Source organism: Hemibagrus wyckioides, linkage group LG11, assembly GCF_019097595.1.
Source record: "Hemibagrus wyckioides isolate EC202008001 linkage group LG11, SWU_Hwy_1.0, whole genome shotgun sequence".
In the NCBI taxonomy this organism is placed as follows: domain Eukaryota; kingdom Metazoa; phylum Chordata; class Actinopteri; order Siluriformes; family Bagridae; genus Hemibagrus; species Hemibagrus wyckioides.
Window position 1 is genome coordinate 21113948 of NC_080720.1, and position 15734 is coordinate 21129681.

Here is a 15734-nt window from a genome sequence, read left to right on the forward strand (position 1 = left end):
TGTAAATAATCACCATCTTGAGAAGTTAAGAATATGGAGAAAGAAGAAGTGGATCATGCATTCCTTGTATTGAAGGCAAGCAATGTACTTACATTCTCACCCCAAAATGTTGATTACTGTTGGAAAAGGGCATAAAATATATATTTTTAATATTGTATGTTATTTTAGTAATAAAAAAATTATTCCATTATATTCTAACAAAAGTTTCCATTAAAAGAACATCTTTCTGTTGAGTGTCTTCTTGGTGAAATCAATGTTTTTATATTGAAAGACTAAATTTTTAGTTACTTTGGATTATAAAATAGCTAAACCCTCATTTAGATAAACAAATGACAATAATTAAAAAAAGGCTAAAAAGGATAAAAAGCAAAAAATTATAATTTGGATAATTATTCATAGCTTTTTTTTGGCCAATGCTTACTTAGTAATAACTAACAATGTACAACAATCATAACAAACTTAGGACTGGAATTTTTTCCACAATGGGGATTATGTAAATAAAGCTATTACAGTATTAACAGTATAAAGTGAATATAGCCATATTTACACAAGATGTGAAGCAGAGCAGCTGATCCCAAAAGAGTGACAAAGGTTGTGTAGTTGTAGAGGGCAATAATACGATGAATAGCATCAGTGCAGTAAGCAGAATACAACGTAACATGTGTCCAGTGAGTTTATTTTAGGAATAATGACCTGGGGCAGTTATGAATTGTAGAGGGTGATCGCTGTTGGTAAGAATGACCTCCTGTACCATTTCTTGCTACAATGAAATTGATTGAGTCTTTTACTGAAGGTGCTCCTCTGTTTGATCAGTTGAGCTTGGCAAGGATGTGATACATTGTTCAGGAGAATAATGTGCTTAATGTGCTTTCCACAACCACTTCAAAACTGTCTGGGGGCATCCCAGAGCAGAGCCAGTAATGTTTATCAGTTAATTGAGCTTCCAGGCCTCTCTGGTTCTAATCATGGCCAGCCTTCCCAACCATATACCTCCAACCACTTTACCCCCCACCCCCACCTCTGCAACAACAGAGCGTTAGAAGACCTCCAGCACCTTGCCGGAAACATTAAAGCATTGTCTGAAAATAGACTCTGCACATCCTAGTCTTGTATATAACCTCGGTGTTGACCTTCCAGTGCAATCTGTTGTCAGAATAGTCACCAAGATGTTTGTAGGTGTCAACAAGCTCAACATCCTGTCACGTCCGGTCTGGTTGTTGTCCTTTTCCTCCTGAAGTCAACCACCATCTGCTCGGTCTTGAACACACTGAAGCATATATGGTTCCTCTCACAAAACTCAACAAAGTTGTTCTCCAGGTCTTTATACTCCTTTTCCAGTCAATACCTGATACACCCAAGCATCACAGAGTCATCAGAGAATGTCTGCAAGTGACGAGAGAGCTGACTTGTACGTAAAGTCAGTGGTTGAAAGGATGAAGAGGAATGGGGGGGTTAGTGGCAACTCGGACTGGAAGCTTCACAGCCACACGAGGTCTGTCTGTAGGAGCTGATGGATGGTGTTGAAAGTAAAGGGGTCTATAGTTTAACACATATGAATTGGCGGTGGTAGCTCAAGTGGTTAAGGCTCTGGGTTGTTAACCAGAAGATAAGGGCCCAAGCCCCAGCACCACTGGGACCTTGAGCGTTGGGCCCTTGAGCAGGGCCCCAACCCACCCTGCTCCAGGGGTGCTGCATCATGTCTCTGATCCTGTGCTGTGACCCCAACCTCCAAGGAAAGAGAGAAGAAAGAATTTCACTGTACAGTAATGTGTGTGACAAATGAAGACAACTTAAATCGCAGTGGCACGGTTTCATACACGCGATGGCGCCAAGAATTCACTTTAGTTACAGATCAGCGCGTTTTCTTGGACTGATTTTTTTGGACTGTCTGAGCACCTTTGTAACCTTTGAACCTCTGAGTCGTACCGTTGTAACCTCATGTTCCTCAACCGTCTGCGTTCACGTCCGCAGTGTAAGCAACATCCGTGTTTAGAATCGCGTTCACACTGCGATGCAATATATAAATATATATATATATATATTTACAAGCAATTTCTGCATTTCCCACAGTACACCAGCAGCTGGCTGGCAGGCGCATGCGCAGTAGGCGTTTTTCGGCGCTATGAGGTTTTCGCGGACTCGCGCTCTGTTCATTCCGCATATATAAAGTTCAGTGCTACGGGCGTGGCTGCGCTGAACCATAGGTTTATGAGGGGTTTTTTTTTTTTTTTCTTTGTCAGGTCCCGTCTGGTCTGTGATGTCACCTGTTTAATGAGAGTGGATAGGATAGATGAGAGTGGGAGGCAGAAATCCGCCTGAGTTGTTTTGTGCGTTTTAACTGAACAGTGCGTTGCTCTGCGTTGGAGTTCACGCGCTCCAGTGGTTTCGCCTTTAGCATCTGAATGTAACTGTCGCTGGGTTGAAGGGTTTAGAGCGCGAGACCACTGATCTGTTGTCCAACTGTCTCACGGCAACTTTGAGTGAAGAGCCTTACTAACTGCTGGTGTGTGGATATCTAATGCCATTCGGTTGATGGAGCGTCGCAGGCCTTCTGTTTGCCATTTCCCGAGTGCAACTTTTTAAATTCGTGACATAGCCTACTTATACCGCGTCCGTCTGCAGCGTGCGCCTTCTTCACCGTTTCCGTTGAGTAAAAACGGTCAAATAACTGCGCTCGAGCCGCACGCTTTCCAGCTTCCCACCTCGGAGGTTCGACATACCGTCGGCTTGGTTTTGATTTTTTATTTTTTTTTATTGTTTGCCTTTTAAAAGCGCAGTTGGTCAGCGAGCTGGTAGTTAACTCGGAGCCATGGGCTGTACGGTGAGCGCCGAGGACAAGGCGGCCGCCGAAAGGTCGAAAATGATCGACAAAAACCTCCGCGAAGATGGCGAGAAGGCGGCGAGAGAGGTGAAACTGCTTCTTCTCGGTAAGTCACGGCACGCGACGCCGTGCTTTTTTTCTTTTTTGAAGGGGTCAAAAAGGTGATGGTAGAGGGGAGGCAAAAAAAAAAAAAAGCTCAGTTAACCTTACACTTCCGGTTGGGAATTCACACCGACGGTATTTCATTAAAACTTAATTCACACATACAGTGTTTATAAATGTAGCTCCACATGGGCAGGCCTATACACTTCACCCAACACTCATTAATCGGCTTCTTCTTGTGTAAAGCTATTAATGTCCGCTCTTTTATATAAGCTGTCATCAAACCACCATTTCTGGTGAAATCTGTGAATGGGGTTTCCAAACTGTTCAGCTCACTGTCAAAACAAGCTCAGACTACAGGATTGAAACACAATCGAACACAGACTACGAATAGTGGACAAGCCCTTTATTGTATGATCGACTGTCCGTGTTTAACTGGCCATCTGAATCACCCTGGAACTAATAAGGCCTCCCATGTCGCTATCAAAAACCCACACTCTCAATACCAAGGCCACGGAGAAGTACGGCTGCATGAAAGAGCAGGACCCCTCCCTTCCTCTCTTTCTCTCAAACACACTTGCTGCACGCATGTGACAGGAAACCCATAAATATTGGGGTGTGTGTGTGTACAGCAGAACCTTGACTTTCTTCGATGTTTGCTGTTAATGCAGACTGAATACACAAATCTGATTAAGACACTCTTGTATCCCATTTAAAAACAAACAAACAAGCTTGACTACACTTTTTTGTAATAAGCGTATCCTGAATATCTCCTGGAATCTCCCCTGCATGGTCGCCTGCCAATAATTAACTTTTATGGTTATGCTTATGATGTCAGATTATTATTTTTACCCTACCCAACTTTACAAAGTCACCACCAAACCGGCTAGATGCTTACTTTTTCCAGGCTTCTCTTCTGTGCTATTTTTCATACCTTGTCATTATATCATGATCATGGACCTTGCTGTGGTGGCTTGTTTTTAGCCAGACATAAGGCAGTAAAATCTCAAAACGCTACCAGGTCGGGAAATGGCTGGCTGCGAAATCCTGCAGTTCTCTGCCGAATCCATGCCGAGCATTAGTGTAAATGAATATTTAGCCACACACATGAGGCTCCTTCTTGCACTTCCTTAAAGTGCTTCTGCTGTCTGATACGTGTTTCCTCGGTGTGTCTGTTATGTGCATATGCGGAGATTGTAAACTAGGATAAACTGTGAAACTCCTGGTTATTTATTGACCTTCAGGTAGGTGTGAGCTTAGATACGGAACAGAATCTCTACGAAAACCACAGATATGACAAATCATCTGCCCTGTCCAGACTACAATACCATTCGTATGGCTCATTGGGTGTACACTGCAGTATGTAAAATTATACTTGGGAGCGCTCTCATTTCAACTTTAGGTGGTTCTGTTGCCTGTCTTGGTGTGTAATTGCTAGTGTTGGTTCCTGACCTTATTACAAGTGTGCGGACTACAGAAAGCTATGAATGGAAAAATGACAGCGTGCTTCTGAGTAGCAGTCTCTTACTTTTCTGAAGTGACTGAGCTATAGATCAGAGAGCCAAGAAGCAAATATCGTCTTTCCTTTAGACGTGGAAAGAGAGAGTGAAAGAAAACGCAGTACAGTGGGAAAGGAGAATAATTTTGATCACATTTCATATAATAAGAGATACGGTGTCTTATAGATGGACTGCCTGAAGCACCTTGGTTGGATTGGTTTTGCAGGCAATGTCTCAAACACTCTTGTGCCAATTCAAATGAGTTTTTACACAAATTCATGGCACCATGAATTTGCAGTGTGTGTGTGTGTGTATCTGTGTAACTTCAGTGTTAAGAATCCTCTAATGCAGACAGTACTAGATTTGATGGCTTAGAACTCAGGTCATGGGTTTAATCAGTAAAAGGGCATACTTGAAAGGAAAGTCAAATGTAACACCGTTTAATCCCAGCAGTATCAAAATCCTCGGCGTGCTGTAGTTTAATCAGAATGTTCCTTTATTCACATGTGTACCTCACTGCCCGCAATCGTAGATCATGCAAAGGTCACTGACTCCCCTGGTTGGTGTGGCGTAAGTAAGCTTTGTGTAATTATGGAGAAAAACGTGGTGCAACTGTATGAATATTGCACCATCAAATTCCAAAAATGATGTAACTATCCACATCTAGGAGTCTAAGAGAACAGTACTGCCTGGGTGGGAAGGATGGCTCAGTGGACCACTAAAGGTGTATCGAGTGTAGTTTGGGTTCTCCTGCAAGTGCAGTCAGTGGCTTAATAAATGTTGCGAAAGTTGTCAGGAATTGAAAATAATAATTGATTGAAACTGTGATGGAGGATTGCATTGTTTGTGAGGTATAGATAGGAAAGTAAGCACTTTGAAGAAATGGCTATTTCTAAGAGTTATTGTTTGTGTATTTTATTTATTTTCATTGAATTTTATGAATTTTCTTTTTTCTGAAGCAGGATTCTCCCTAATAAACTCACTTGTATAATGTCATGCTCAGAGAAGATCATGACAAGATCACCTCATCAAAGTTTCCTGTGAACACGTTCACAAAATCATTCCAGTATGTTTAAACCAGATCGCGAAGTCGATACTCCCCATGCCATCGCTTGTGTTTTGTAAAAGCCCGGCCCTGTATTGCATAACTGATTGCACCAGCGAGCGTCTTTATGAGACTCATTAGAATCTTCTTCACCCACGACTTGAACATTTCCACATGTTTGTTGTGAAATGCCTGATTTTGTGAAAGGCAGGAGTACATACTAGGAAGCTGCAAAATGTAAATATTTGAACTTCTTTAAAGGGTTAATGATTGAATATTCCGTTAACTGCTGTAAGAGGGAATACGGCAAAATAGGGTTGTTCTTTCCACAGCAGTTAGATATTAGTCTTGTCGGTGGTGCACGTGACAGATGAAGCATAGTGAAGTAATGAACAGAAATATTAAACACAAAAGCAAACGCTTTAGTGAAGGTCAAGCCTACAGGCCTCCTGTAGCAGTGCACGCTCTAGCATTTGGTCAAATTAAACCGCTGGAGTTTAAAAGGCTACACCACTTTGATATTTGTCAGCAGAATGTTTGGAAAATGTCACTGGATTAATGAACTCCGTGATCACAGCAGCATTGCATTTATTTATTTTTAATAAGATTTTGATAGTCGGTGTAGATATTTGCATGTTCTATTTAATAAACCAGTGAACAATGATGCAAAATGAAAATTGCAACAAAATGGGTGCGCTCCAAAACAGGCTAAATTTTTTTTTTACTGCATGTGTATTGACCATTATTGGAAATGTATTATCTCCGCTTTGTGCTGCAAGCATGCCTGCTCCCACTCACATGAGAGTTAAAACCGCCCTCTCCCGAGACTTATTTTGTTAGTCCTGATGCACGCTATGACAGTGCTGCTCTCTGCACCAAAATACTGCCATTCATACAGTGAACGAATAGCTTCAGAAAAACCCAAATGGTGCTTAGAGTAGCCGAGTACTCGAATCCCCACGCACCCAGACGTACACTCAAATACATAATGTATGTTAAAAGCACTGCATACTGCCGTAACAGACTCCTATAGAAACTGTGATAATGGATGTTACCTCAAGTCTTCTAATATATTTTTCCAGAGATTTGCCCAATGTCAGTTTCAAGGCAAATTGTTAGCCACCATCCAAAAGTAAGTCGAGGCGGGTGGAATGGGCACGGAGGAATGTGTCACGTGTTTGTTAAAACCTGGTCTTCTCACTATGAGGGTGCATAGTGTTAGCAACCAAACCCGTCGGTTTATTGACCTTCGTCCTTTCTCGTGTCCCTGAGGTGCCGTTTTTATCCAGCCCAACAGCTATTGTTAAAACGCAGAGGAGGACAAAACAAATGAAGGCGGAAGAGGAGTTTAAAGAAAGGGAGCAGGCCAATATTTTTTGCCCTAATGGAGATCCTGTGGTGAAGTAGGTCACTGAGTTGATGTGTGCATGGCCCTGAGAAAAGACGTGTAAGCTTTGTTTTTAGCTGTCTACAGAAACATGCCCACACGTTGCCAGCAAGTGTTGTTTCTCAAAACACTCGATGTGTCAAGGTTATGACCCAAGCCTGGAAGAATCCTGGTGCTATTTGTTTGAAACGAGGCCTGTTCCATTTTCATGACAAACTTGTACCACTACATATTACTGCTTAAAGCTAATTAAATTCACCATTAAAGCTGGCTAATTTGATGAGATCATATCAAGATCACGATCATTTTTAAAAGAATTGTATTTCATGTAAAGATTTTGCATCTTTATAATAATGTTGACATTTTTGTTTCTTCCTTGCAGTGTTAAATCATATTATTTCTGTAACTTTTATTTACATACAGTTTTACACAGTTGTTTTATAAGAATTTGTAGTAAACGTTGTGGTGTCTTATCATATGATATGTTTTTTTTGTCACATTGTCTAGTCACAAGTTACATTACTTAAAAAATAAATTGCAGTTGTGTAGAACTAAAATTTTATGGGGGTTTTTTTGGGCCATGGGCACCTATTAGTTTACTCCTTTGTGCTCTAATGGAGTCTTTCTGTAGTCTACACACACACACACACACACACACACACACACAGCAAACCATCAGCAGTATTGAGGCAGCTATAATGCTAGTGTGTGCATGTAAGCACTCTTCAAGTAGTTGGCTGCTATATTCAGCTTGAGGTCCTATGGTAGACTTTCAGAAACCATTACGGCTTCCGTGCACTCGGAGGAAAAAAAGCATACACACTGCAATGCCAAGAGCAGATTTCTTACCCACACTACTGATTTTTTTTTCCCTTCAATGCTTCACTGGCTGTTACAGACGATCTTCAGAAACAAAGACCCCAGGACATAGTTTCCGTACTACGTTCAGACCGAACACTATACATTAATAGCGTATATTGACCGTTGCACTCTGACTGCCATGCAACATCCACTCATTCCTTTGAAAAGGAAAAAGGGAGCCGTCTATACACATGCACCTCCTCTTGCACATGTTGCAGTGTAGTTGCACGTTATTCACATATTCACTCCCTTTTTATCCCCTGCCCACAGACATGGTTTATTTTTTTCATAAGGTAGCCGGTGTTTAAAAATTAAGGGGTTTATTTCCCAGACAGAGTGATGAGGTCAGGGTTTCAGCGGCATTTGATATTCATTGTTGTAGTATTGTTGTATAACTGCAGGATCAGATGGCGACAACAGCACATATATTTATTGACAATGAATTTCTAAGTGCTGCCAAAAATACATGTACAGAAGAAGAAAGCAGTCAGTTTATCATTTCTAGATAGTCTGTTTTTTTTTTCCCCCCCACTCAATTTGTCAAAAGTGAGTCTTTTTTAACATTTCTAATTGTCTAATGAATTGTATCATTTTCCACATATTTGCAGGAAAGCAATGCCAAAATATTTGCCTGGAAAGTAAAATTAACATGAATTCCTAAACAACCCGAGAAGCCTTGTAGCCACTTATAAGCCAATTAAATGCTTTAATGCTGGAGTTGGTAATAAAGGCCCATGTTTTAATCTTATTTCTTTTCACTTCATAATTTCAACTAATTGCAATAATAATACAAATTAATAAATGGCCCATGGTCAACAGCTCAGCATTATAGCCGTTTATGGTTGTTGCATCTAACATAAAACATGAAGGTCAAAGTAAACAGCTGTCAAGCGTTTGTTTCCTCCATCAAAACAGCCGAGTGGAAAAAAAAATTGGCACCGAGGAGAAAGACCGATTTAAAAATAGCACCTGATCCTGTAACTTCTGAAGGTGTAAGTGCCGGAAAGACTCATCAAGGTGATAACGGCATTCCGCTCGGCTTTGCTTGCACACATTCACACTTCAGGAAAGGTAGGTGGCAAATCCAGAGTACACAGGTTTTGTGTTTTGCAATGACTCGAAGGACAAAAGTCTCATTTATACACTTATATGAAGTTAATGCCTTAAATGAAGATGAGCCAAGAATAACAATAGTGGAATAACACAAGGTGTAAATGTGCAAGGAGTGAACAGTAATTAGCCACTCAGAGGATGTGCATTTTAATAATACATGTAAAAGACACTAAGTCTTGTGTTGCCTTGAACATGACATTTTGGTGGTGCTAATGTCCAACGAACAATAACGGTAATCAAAAGCAGCTAATATTTACTTGGCAAACAGGAGTTATGGTAGGCTAGTCTGTGATTGGCATGGCATCCGTGTGTGTGTGTGTGTGTGTGTGTGTGAGTGTGAGAGAGAGAGCTATCTCACACACCTGTGTACTTGTTACATCAGTCTTAGCAACACAGAAAACTGGTTGTTTGTATTTTGCAGGTTCAAAGGTGTCTCTGTTGGTTTGGCTTTTTGTGCCTGATGTAACCACTACAAAATAATTGTCTTGTTTCTTCATCTGTTTTCATACCTCAGCATGATAACATTACACGTGCAAATTTATGAAACCAGCCTCGTCAAAGTGTCTGCTGTAGATAAGAGAAAGAGGGGAAATGAACGTCTACTTTTTTTTTTTTATTTAAAAAGAAAAAATTCTTAAAGTGTACAGAGGACAGACATGTAATCTTACAGAGCATCATAGTGCTCTGTTTGCCCTCTCCAAGTCTTTTATTGAGCTGCCCTGAGTTTGATTTTCTCTGGTATAATTAATTCATAGGAGTGCCCTGACTAAAGCACCAGGCTAAATTAGTCCTCCATTGTTATCACCCCCATCATTTCCTTGATATCAGGTTAGTAAGTTTGTCTGTCTCAGACGTAGTTTGTTCTGTGCTGGAAAGGACAGACGCTGGCAATAGTTTTAGGAAATAGTTTTCAGGAAGAAGTTTCAGGTTTCAAGTTGCTTTTGACATGTAAACCACTGAGCTCTGAAATTACCAGGATTGTATCATCGCGGTGTCTCTGAAATGCCATAGTGTTCTTTAAACAAGAACTGCTTGATCAAAGCTTCTCACTATCTTGTAGTAGCTTCAATGTCCATCTGACAAAGGTTTTTTTTTTTTTATGATTGGTGTGGGCAAAAATTCTTGACATTTCTTTCTTTCTTTTTTTTTTTTTTTCAACATTTGCAAAGATTTTTGTACGGAGATTTACTTTAATTGTGAAATTGCAAAGACTGGATTCTTCTTCTGAACTCAAACTAGTAAAGGCACATATGTAATTACTGTATATGATGGCTGTACTCATGTTCAATGCACATGATACAAATAGGCTGAGTTGAATGTGTGATATGGTGATGTCACACAAAATGTCTTGACCCTAGTCTGCTAGGGTCTAGACTATTCAAAATATTCTTCCAAAAATTGCTTGATTTTTACGTTAATATCCGTGATCGTGAAATCCTGGAGAAACTGCTCTGACCGACTTTTAGACCTAATGGCATGGGAGATTAGAGACAGACTATAAGGCATGTCTCAGTCGCATGTGGTATCAGCTCATGTAGCTAACCAGCTTTAATGCCAATCAAGTCTCACCAGTGGAGGGATAAATGGAGCTCTGTAGTGCCCTTAAAGGCATGTTATTAGAAATGTAAATTTGCCGTGTCCCCTAATTAACCCTACCTGACAGCTGGCAGTGTAGAGAAAACCTCAGCTTGAAGCACTAAGCAGCAGCGTAAGTACCCACTCATTACAGTATGCATCATATTGGTGCTCCTGTAGCCTGACTGTCTATACACTGACTGACTGACTGCAGTACTTTTCCAGGGCTAAATATATAGTAGATCAGGAGGATGCATTCAGCTTGGTAGTCATCAGCCAGAATACACCAAGCAGACTGAATACACTATATGGCTAAAAGTTTGTAGACACCTGACCATCACACCTATATGTGCTTTTTGAAAATCCCACTAGATTCAGTCACCTGTGTACTTGAGTTCTTTACAAGCCATGTCGTCATGGAGCTGGCTTTGTACACACATGCGTTGTCATGCTGGACCAAGTTTGGACCTTTTTACTTCCAGTGAAGGGAAATCTTAGCACTACAGGATATGAAGACATTCTAGACAATTGTGTACTTCCTGTGTTGTGGAACAAGTTTGGGGAAGAACCACATAGGACTGTGATGGTCGTGTGTTTGGCTATATAGTGCATCTTTATGAACCTTCTAAGCTCTCCTCCTGCCGTGATCTCAAATCATGTTGATTTTGACCCGTGAGGAAGGAGGATCGCTTTAAATGTGCCGTCAAACAACTAGCTAGCAGTTCGTAAGGTCTCTGTAGGAAGTTCCTTTAAGCTACAAGCTTAAAAAATGTTGGTGTTTTGCTTGATGCTCTTGCCCCCACATTGCCTGATGAAGTAATTGGCCTAATTTTGAGCCAACCACATCCGATATTTGGGAAATGCAGACACAGTTTAAACAAATAAGCACAAAATAAATGCTATCGAGACAAAACGGCTTTTAATAATCGTCTTGAATTTGTATTTGGGTTTGTGTATTTGTTTGTTGTCTTTGGTTTTATTTTGCATACTACAAGTACAAGTAGCGCTGTCTTATGAGGCAATATAATAGTGATACTTAATATCTTAGATATTCAATACACTGTCAGTAAATCTATTTTTACAACTAGGCAGTTAAGGTTATTTTGCTTCTCTTTTTTTAAGCATGTCTTGTACACCCACATTTTTCCAACAATAAAATGGGGTGTGTGCATACTGTGTGGTGTTCAGACAGTCTTGGCCTAAAATGTCTCAGTGGCTGTGTGTCTGATTGCATGTTACACTCAGGCAGAGACACTGTAATTCCTCCAAATCCACAGCACGTCAAGAAGGTGATGAAATCTAAAGGAGAAGCTGGAAACACATCATCTCTCTTTTTTTTTCTCTCTCTCTCGGCAAACTAGAACCTCCCTTTGCTCTAGAAGTTGAGGTCAGTTGCCTTCCGTGTGACGCAGTCAAAGCTAATTATAAATGTGGAGAAGAATAGGGTACGAGATGGAGATGGAGAGAATGAGGTTTGTTCTCCCAAGGAAAATGTTATAAGGACATGATATAAGGCTTCACACTCTTCAGGGTCAGAACTTGTTTTGAATAAAGAAGAAAATTGGCAAGGCTGAGAGTAGGGTTTTGTTCAGTGTTAATGAGTAGTTCCAGATTGTTTGGTAGAGTAGATTAGTTTTTTTTAAGGTAAGAGTATTATATTGCTATAGTAACCATAAATATTCCAGAGATGAGCCTTTTGAAACAACCTGGCTTGAATCAGAGTCAGAATTTCAATAGAGGAGAGTGCTGTTCTGTGTTTCCTTTTATCCAGCTATCTCAGATGGACTTCTAATCTATTGGTAGATCTTTATTATTGAAGAGAACAACTACAAAAACCATCTTTACACTTAAACTCTTGGCTTTTTTTTTTTTTTACCTAATAAAGGGGTTGAATTATGAGGACTTTGATCTATGATGATGATTACAATGGTGGTAAGGGTGAGGACATGGGTGAGGCATGCTGTTAAAGAAAACAATAGAAAACGGCTTGCATTTGCTGTCTCTGGTCACACCCAGGGAGAATTTCGAGCTCTGGTTTTTGCCCAGGGTTTTTTTTTTCTTGTTTTTTTTTATACAAAGTTCACGAAGTCGTTGCAGAGTGAGCACCAGGTGCTTTGTATGATCAACTTTCCGTACACAGATTCTAATGATGAAGACACCCTTCAAAGTGCAGTCTGCACAGGAGGTAAAAAAAAAAAAAATCTAGGGTACTTAAATCCTCAATCTGCCTTAAGTTTGAATATCACTGTGCCGTACTTGGCAGGATTGCCTGGAACACAGATGCCTGACCATTCAGGCTGGTATTTCATTTACCACAACACACCATCTAGTGTGTTGAGAGACATGTGGTGCTAGAGGGAACAAGCCTGGAACTATGTGAAAATCATTATATTTGAATACCTTTCAGTCTAAATGAAATGCTGACGAGATTAATGTAAGGTCAGATACTTAAATATGTGGACACTGACTGTTACTGATATTTTGGATGTCTACTACAGTTGAAATTACATCATTAGTTGAGTGAGATTTGGTTTTAAATCAGGTGTAGGAATGACAGCACTTTGTAGAAGTCTGAAACCCCGTAGTAATCACCAGACACTGGGTTTCTCCAGGTTACTGCAGCTGTCTTCAGTTTCTGCTTATTCTTCTGGTGATTTGCCTTCAGCAAGTGAAGTGCAGTGGATTCAGTTCATTCATGTGATTGACTTGGCCATTCCATTGCTTATCGGTCTTGGGCTGCTTTCGAAGTATACTTCCGCTTATTGTTCATCTGAAGTGTGAAGCACCGTCTGAGTGAAGCATTTGGCTGATTGTGAGCTGAAAATATTAGCCATGTACACTTCAGAATTCACTTCCACACTCACCAGGAAATACTCAATAAAGCAAACCAGTTCTACTGGCAGACATACATGCCTATGCTGTAATATGAGATGATTTTCTTCAGATCATGTACAGTTCTTTTTCATCATGGTTTTCCCATGATTTAAGGCTTACCAATGGTTTATATCTTATGGTGAAATATTTGTTTTTCCTCTAGATTGTTGACTTTGACACTAATAGGCCTACCTCCTGGATAGTGTTTGTAATCTGTTTTTCTTCACCAGGGAAAGAATTCTTTAGTCATCCACCGCAGTTTTCCGTGGTCTTCCCAGGCATTTTGGTGTTCCTGAGCTCATGGGTGTTCTCCTTCCTTTTTAAGAACCCTCCAAACAGTGTGTGTGTGTAACTGGCCTTGACCACACTTTGGACTTGAGAGTTAAGAGAACAAGATTCTAAATGCAAATCTAGACCTTTTAACTTGTAGTGAAATAATGAGGGAATAACGCACACCTCAGAAAGAACAGCTGAGCCGCCAGTTGTCCGACTGGCTTTGATTCCTTAAAAACGGGGACCACATATAAAAAGTGCTGTAATTCCTCTGATCTGGTTATATATGCTCATAGTCATTATTTATTTTAAACTCCAATATGCAATGGTAGACAGCTAAAATAAGAGAAACTTGGTCAGGGTCCCAATATTTATGGACCTAGTGTGGTTTGTTCAGCAGAACACACATTCTTAAATATGTCAGGGTGAATGTATGTGGTTTTACCTCGATTAGGTCATCACGTCCCAGCACATAGCCTGGTGATTTGTGTGTGAGTCAGGACAGCATGAAGTGTCTCTGATCATTAGCTTTGGCTTAGTTTGAGCATTGTGCCAGCATGAGCTTATCCATCACACACAACTGAACCTGTCTTATACTCGCATCAAGGTTGTTGTTATATAACATGTAGTAAGAGAAGGTGCTCAACCATCCTAATTGCATTCCATGAGGAAAATTCATTAAAACCAAGTATTTTTAAGCAATAATTTAATCTGCACTAATTTCAGGCAGCAGGTAGCAGATTACAAGTCGCAGAAAACCTGTTATTTCCCTGATGATGTAAGGTGGTTTATATATAACTGACCAAGAAACTTTTGAATCCTGTGTTTATGGAAGCAGCTGTTCAGCATATGTGGCTAGTAACTACCTCATGAAAAGATGCAGAGTAGAGAAGCTTTATAATCCGAGAGAGAGAGAGAGAGCGGGAGGGATGGAGAAACCAACAAACCTCCATGCCTGGCAGCAGCCGTAATTGGATGAAGTCCCGGCTTTGCAGCGCCTACCGTAGAGCCAGACCATCTCAGTCAGTCCAACGTGGCATCTTTGGGTTTTCTGGTGCTTCCATCTTTCTCTAAAAGTGTCTTGTTTTTTTTTCTCTTGTAAATCGGATTTGAGGGAACCTGATGATGTGCGGAGCTGCCAGGAAATAATTTTCACTCCCTAGTTGTGGACACATCTGTTCATACTCTTCTTTGCTCATATTTTCTGCTGTCTAGCTCACCCCCGTCTTTTGTGCAGCTGTCTTGCAGTACCTGCTGGAATTTGTTCAGTGCTGTAGGAAGTAGCTGCTCTTTCAGCAAGGTGCAGGCAGCCTTTTCCTTTCTCTAAATTAATGGGGCTTTTACTGAAATCGCGATTGTCCCTGAATAGCTGAACTTAATGCCATCCGTTTGCTGCTTTTGATGCTCTGTGTCTCCTCTAATGTACTGTTGGAAAAATTTGTTAAAAATAGAGAGTCATTTATTTCGCATTATAGCAGTGGAAGGAGTGGGCTGTTTTCCTGTTAAGGCAAGTGTTAAAATGGGAAGATAATTATGTGGAATACAGAAATAGTGTATTGAATTCACATTGCTAGGATCTCCATTTTGTTTTAAAACATTGTAAGGCATGTGTTGGTGTCAGAAAGTATACCATCACTCCTATCCAGAGAGCAAGGCTAATTGTACAGGAGAAGATAGAAATCCAGGGGGTAGAGCTGGACACACTCCAACACTAGACCTTTTTGCTCAAGTAAGAAGAACTAGATTAGGCCCAGGTCAGATTTGACCCCATTGACTTTCCAGTTTCCAGTTACAGGTGGCTGTGGCATCATGAAGATATGAATTGCTTTTCTATCGTGATAAAGATTTGAAGAAACGTTGGTGTAAATCTTATCACGCACATTCAGTAGCATGAAAGTAAAGTTTATGATTTATTTTTGCCAATAAAGCTAAAATAGAGCGTTATTATTCCAAGCTCTTGTCTCATCAATGTTTGTAAATTATGCTTTGCTCAGCAGCATTCCCTTCTCATTATGGTCTAATGTTGTGCTGACCGTCTGTATGTCTTAGTGGCTTCATTTACTGGTATGTTTACAGGTTGTACAGGAAAATCCCTTTGTTTCTGGAATAGTGGTTAGGTTTATAATTTATTTCTCAAAACTCATTATTTTTAAAGATAATTGATTACGTCTCTGGGGGGCAAAA

General features: G+C 40.4%; 1 protein-coding gene across 1 annotated transcript in view; it reads left to right on the forward strand.

Moving 5' to 3' along the window:
* The first annotated feature begins 2145 nt into the window (after positions 1-2145).
* The window catches only part of gnai2b (guanine nucleotide binding protein (G protein), alpha inhibiting activity polypeptide 2b), a 47528-nt gene continuing 33939 nt past the window's right edge, over positions 2146-15734 (forward strand). Inside the window, exon 1 of the mRNA XM_058403095.1 lies at positions 2146-2927. Within this exon, the coding sequence (XP_058259078.1) occupies positions 2810-2927 (118 nt within the window). The 5' untranslated portion in view covers positions 2146-2809. The remainder of the gene's footprint in view (positions 2928-15734) is intronic.